Here is a 6,097-nt window from a genome sequence, read left to right as displayed (position 1 = left end):
AATCAATGATACAAACACAGCTGATAAAGTTTAACATTTATTTTATTACCTTCAAAATTTGATAGTGATGAGAAGATGAAATATGATAACAAAATATACACACAATGCTAATGTAACTAAACCGTGCGTCAGGCCAATATATGTCGTATCAAAAATACCTACCACTGCCTCTCCCTAGGGCTCAGTATACACAATTATACCCCGACTATAACATTCCTACAACGGGAATTAATTATTATATTATGCCCGCGAGCGACATGTACGCCTTTGCTATACTGTCGTATTTTATTCAAATGCACAGCTATATAGCTAGATTTGAGCTCGAAATGCACAGTGTGTTATAAGGCGCCAGGTAGAGCAGTACCTGACAGAAGAGTGGTATACAGAAAAGGCAATTATGCATAAACGCATACCAAATCATATTACCTAATCACAAACGTCTAAAAATAGAACTGGAAGGGATTCCTCAACGGGAATACCCCGGATAACCAATATGGAGCCGGTGATCATAGCAACACACACCCTGGTTTAGATGCTGTAAATATGGAAATATATACAGCAAGTATTCAAAATCCAAACCCTTTTCACATGAAAGACGATTCTTAGATATTTATTTTTCTATTAATTGCATTCCATAAAGAAATGCTTTTATACTTTTGAAAAAACTTGTTAAGATTTAACCTCTGAAGGGTATTTATTTCGTCATATCACTGCAGCCCGATGTACCTCATCCTAATGTAAACAAGCAGGTATATTCGTCTTTTGTAAAGTTTCATACCAGACTGCAGGACTATTTTACCATTTCTGCCATGACTACGTGGAACACCAGTACTCGTGGTCCTGTGTCTAGAGTTTCCATTACGTTAGTAATTCAAGTACAAATTGTACATGTATCGCGTGAGTTGTGTAATGTAAAGTAATATATAGGATTTACAATGACTTCTGTTTTTATCTGTGGGACCTTGACAAAAACATACATACATACTTTTAACACAAGCATGTGTTTTAGTGAATACTCCTGCAGTATCACGTTTTCTCACCAGAAAATGGATACTGATTTTGTTATTGTTTTGTTTTACGTCAGACGATTGGGCGATCTACGGATTTTTTGATTGGACAAACTACGGACTTTTTTATTGGACAATCGAAAATGCTCAAATAGTCATAGGTTACAAATTGTTCGCTGCATCATCATTTTTGATCAATACGAATGAAATATTAAAATCAAGTAAGTATGCTGTGATATATTTACTAACTTTCTTTTTTTAGAAACCCAATTGTGATATTCCTACATATTCTTAGAATGAACATTTGTCCTATCGTGCTAGCGATTCCGTGTTGTCTTGTAGTTTACTCACACGTTAAGAAGTATATGAATGTGGAGTGATAATGTTGTTTTTTTTTAATTCGGATTCGATTATCTTCATTGCATGATTGCTTTGTCCAAGTCATATACTTGTAACATAGACATGTATCTTTTGATGTTTTACAAAAAAATCAGTACAAATCAATCATTTTATCAAGTTCCCTCCTTTTATTACTTATTATTACTTCTGATTCCCTATTATTGATTTTTTAAACATCGATCTAACAATGGCAGAACTGTGTTACCTTTCATGTCCCGATCCTGTCTGCGTCAAATACAAGTCAATAATTGACGTCTTACGAGAAAAGGCATATGAGACTCCTGAAAAGGAAATGTACATTCAGAAATCTGTAGACGGCGAACGAAGGTCATTGACATATGTTGAACTGTTGAAGAGGTCGACATACATCGCTAAGTATCTCATCAGTAAGGGGATCAGGTTAGGAGACAGCGTGGCCATTATTGGCACAAACTCCATTGAGTGGATAATTGGTGTGTTCGCAATCATGTCTACAGGAGCTGTTGCTGTCCATATACATAAAACATCGGAGTCGTTCGCTGAAACGGTAAAGGAACTGAAGTCTACAAAAAGCAAAGCTATCCTGCTTGATCCCGGAACGGACAAAAAGTACATTTCAGACATGGAAGAGTACGTCAGCAGGAGGGATTCTTCGCACGACAAACCGACAATTCTGTTACTACATAAATCAACACTGTCTTCCCTTCCGTCTTTAGACGGTGTAGTTCTGACAGCCACCCAGGCAGCAGTCTCATTGCCAACAATACAACCAGAGAGTAGCGCCTTGATTTTTACCACTTCCGCTCAACAGGGGTTCCAAAAATGGCTGAAATGACTCATTTATCAATCGCCAATGCTTCTTACATCGCGTTTTTGGGAGCAGCTGGCGACCGGCCACAAGGACCATGCTACAATGACCGCCCGTTCTCTTGGGTCGTAGGTTCTCCAGTGTTTAGTTTCCTAAGCGGAACTAATTAAGCGAGTGTTTCTTGACACCGCAATCGGCTTGAAAAGGAAAACAGTCTTGCCATTTGGGACATCATAGTGACTGAGCAGTGCACAAGTGCATTTTTGTTGCCCTATGCTTTGATTGATATTATTACTAATATCAACTCCATTCGAAAGCAAGGCTACAAGTTGTACGCCATTTCTACGGGAGGACAACTGATTGACAGACATCTCACTGAAGTTTGTGGTCAATGTACTGATAAATTATTTGTTTGCTACGGAACTACTGAAGTTGGAGGAGTGTGTTTCACTGAGCTTACACCAGAAATAGAGGACGGGAATATCGGCTCCTTGTTTCCAGGCTATGAAGTCAAAATTATTGGCGATAGAAGTGAAACGTTGGATCTTGGTCATGTCGGGGAAATTCTTGTCAGATCTTCGTCGATTTTGAAGTCCTACCGTGACGCACCGGGGCTCAATGAAGCTTCCTTTGTGGATGGGGGCTGGTTCCGAACCGGTGATATAGGGTTAATTACAAATGAATGCAAGTCAATGTTCAAAGGAAAAGCTAATGACGTCATCAAAAGAGGAGGATTGAAGGTTTTTCCAAGCGTAGTCGAAGCAGCTATTTCAAAACTCTCCGATGTAAGAGAAATTGTAGTGATCTCCGTACCGGACAGCCGCCTTTTTGAAGAAGTATGCGCTTGTTACATACTAAAAGATGGGGTAGATACAACAGAACCTTAATTAGACCCGAAATGTCGCGATGTCCTTGGGGATAATGTGTTAGGCAGTACACCTTCCTACTTTGTCAGGTTTGAGTCCTTTCCAAGACTTGCTAACGAGAAAACAGACAAGGTTTTGTTAGAACGACTAAATATCGCTTGATCTTGGCAAATAGAAGGCCGTTTCCACAAAAACTGTACATTCGTTAAGCATATACTAGGAATATTCACATGAAATTCAAGAATTTGCTTGTTGGTATATAATATATCCATGAGTTTTTTTTTCACTTTTGCTGTTTGTAAAATATACCAGACAATTTTTTTATGTTATATGGAGGATCAAGGGGGAATAAAGTTTTTTGTAAATGTGTACAATACAATGACACTATTAAAATAAAACTCTGAGGATAATACTCTCACATATAAACCGTTCTTAAGAGATATATAATATTATAATAAGATATTGCACATTTCGTAAGTTGCTTAATCAAGATATCTGTATTGATGTATTCGAGAAAAAGGACTTTGATAAGTTTAGAAAACTTGTGCTCAATTTATTTGTAAAACTTTATCTAAAATGAGATAGGTTTAAATCAAATCATGGTCCGGTATACAATGCTTGAACACAGATCACAGGTATGATAGAGTTAGATCGATATATATTATACAAATAATACCAATGTCTTTAAAAAAATCCAGATATTCTCGTTTTGTATATAAATAAAGTATACACATATGAATTTAATTTATGTTTTTCATTGTTGCATGGTGCAATTTGATGTTAGGTGTAAAACACGTGATCGGATATAGATATATCGATATCTGTTACAAAACTGAACTGAAATATGAAGTTGATAATGACCGATATTTCACTGGTCAAAGGTAATAAATAGAGGGTATTGAATGGTTTCCCGTTGAATATAACATATATATACTTGTATGTATATATTTCACGAGTATGACAGAATAACGAAGCACGACTCGAGTAAAAAATATGTTTTCTTTTTATTGCATTTGTATACTAATAAAATAAAAAGAAAAAAAAAAACATCGAAAAATTAACACTGTCAAAAAATGCGGGAATCAGTACCATAATTTATGAGGTCATCTCATTGTGACGTTAATCCACGCCAACTTGACGGCGCCATTTGGATGGGACTGATCAACGCATTTTAACCATGTTCTGCTGTAATCGGGGAATCTGTGCTTGAAAAGCTAATGTCAAGTGACAATTTTGTCAAAATCTAGTCTGATTTTTTTTTAGAAAAACAGCAAACTAACTTTATCTATCTTCGCTTCAATTGGAAAAATCGACAAGTTTCAATGATGTGAATACAAAAGTTCGCTCTGATTGGTAAAAAAAAAAGAAAAACTTATATTTTCACTGTAAAACTTATATTTTCACTGCAACATCTTATATTTTCTCTGCTCATCGCTGCAGTGAAAATATAAGTTTTATTAGTTTAATAAATTTCTATATTTCACTTGCAAAAATTCAATAAATGACTTTTCCTTATATAAGATAAGTGTTAGTTTTGTGACTCGGACGCCATTCCGTGTTACCTTCAAGCTACAAGCAGTTAAATTCTGTGCGGTTTACTTATTTAAGATAACTGATAAGGTTAGTAAGATTAAATTCATTTTCAATTATTATATGTTTATGTATATTTCGATTACCCGGGGTGATTTTGCCATAGGATCAAAAAGGTGTTCTTGGACGAAAACATCTTCATTGTGGAGTTATGATCATCTTCAGGCATTAAAAATTACTTCATTCATGATTGACAACTGACGTGTCCTTTGAACAATGATTTTTTGACATGTATGTTCAACGTGTGCCGGGAGGGCTTATCTTTCTTTAAAAAAGCAGGGTATTCGAATGACCGAGATCTGGTTGAACTTTTAAGAAATCAGTTCATTGTTTAAAGCATTTAGATTTTAACAGCGTTCATACATGTAAACGTGATGTAAAATAAATTGATTCTGAACCAACATGATGATTTAATCCCGTCCATGCTTTGAAGAAACAAACCATTCCTTGTGAATAATAGCTATAGATGAAAAGTAGGGTACTCGAATGACCGAGATCTGGTTGGACTTTTAGGAGATCAATTCATTGTTTTAAACATTTAGATTTTAGATAAATAACTTGATTCTGAACCAACAAGATGATTTCACCCCGTCCATGCTTTGAAGAAAAGAACTATCAATAGCTATTGATAATACCCTACTTACCTAACGCACTATAAAATACATCTTTACACAAAATAGTTTAGGCCCAAATTCTCCCAAGACCGTTGGATCGATGTAATCATTTGAAATTTCATACACATTAATTTACAAAAGTATTTCCATAAAAATTGTAGGTGCAGACTTTTGCCGATAACTACAGTCAATACTGCTGCACATCCTTTTGTATGACTTAGATTTCTTCGTATGTGTTGTTTCATTCTGCTGATAGGTCTTTGCCAACAACACGGGCGCTCAACTATATCCAAAAGTCAAGCAGTATAAAAAAGACAAATAATGATAAATAAAAAGTTGTGTAGGACGTACAGAAAAGATAGTATCCAAAATAAATTTGCCTGTTATGAATCATGCAATCAGGACAGCAGGTACCTCCTACGTCATACCTATCTATCCTTCCGATCATCGTCGGCCCCCACGGAGTCTTTCCTACGTTACACTCGTTTGACCCGTGTGAGTACTGGCTTGAAAAACTTCGGTTTGACATGAATATTACTATTTCTATCAAAATGCTTCGTATCAATGGAGCTCTTCTTTGCCTGGAAAATTGAAACGGCATACCAAGATGACTGCACTCATTTGTCGGCATAGCTTGTTATCCGAGGGGGGTCGTTAACTTAAAAGAATGACACAACGCGTCTGCAAAATATGCTACAAACTAGGCCAATGATAGGTCATAATCTAGATACATATAGTTGTCATGATGTGACTTATATTGTCTTATTCACTTTGCGTTGTCGGATTCCTGATGATCGTGCATATCATATCCTTGATTGCCCTGCATAAAGACAT

At 36.1% G+C, this 6,097-nt stretch overlaps 2 protein-coding genes across 2 annotated transcripts; both read left to right on the top strand.

The window, feature by feature from the left end:
* The first annotated feature begins 1,593 nt into the window (after window positions 1-1,593).
* Window positions 1,594-2,220, top strand: LOC117317468 (3-[(3aS,4S,7aS)-7a-methyl-1,5-dioxo-octahydro-1H-inden-4-yl]propanoyl:CoA ligase-like). The gene has a single exon (XM_033872279.1). It carries the CDS (start codon window positions 1,594-1,596, stop codon window positions 2,218-2,220), a length of 627 nt encoding a protein of 208 aa, XP_033728170.1.
* Window positions 2,217-3,080, top strand: LOC117317467 (3-[(3aS,4S,7aS)-7a-methyl-1,5-dioxo-octahydro-1H-inden-4-yl]propanoyl:CoA ligase-like). Its single transcript, XM_033872278.1, has 2 exons — window positions 2,217-2,321; window positions 2,511-3,080. Exons 1-2 carry the CDS (start codon window positions 2,217-2,219, stop codon window positions 3,078-3,080), a joined length of 675 nt encoding a protein of 224 aa, XP_033728169.1.
* The last annotated feature ends 3,017 nt before the right edge of the window (window positions 3,081-6,097 follow it).

Source organism: Pecten maximus, chromosome 19 (genome assembly GCF_902652985.1).
Source record: "Pecten maximus chromosome 19, xPecMax1.1, whole genome shotgun sequence".
NCBI lineage: Eukaryota > Metazoa > Mollusca > Bivalvia > Pectinida > Pectinidae > Pecten > Pecten maximus.
The sequence above is the reverse complement of the archived record's forward strand: the minus strand, read 5'-3'. Positions and strand labels throughout refer to the sequence as shown.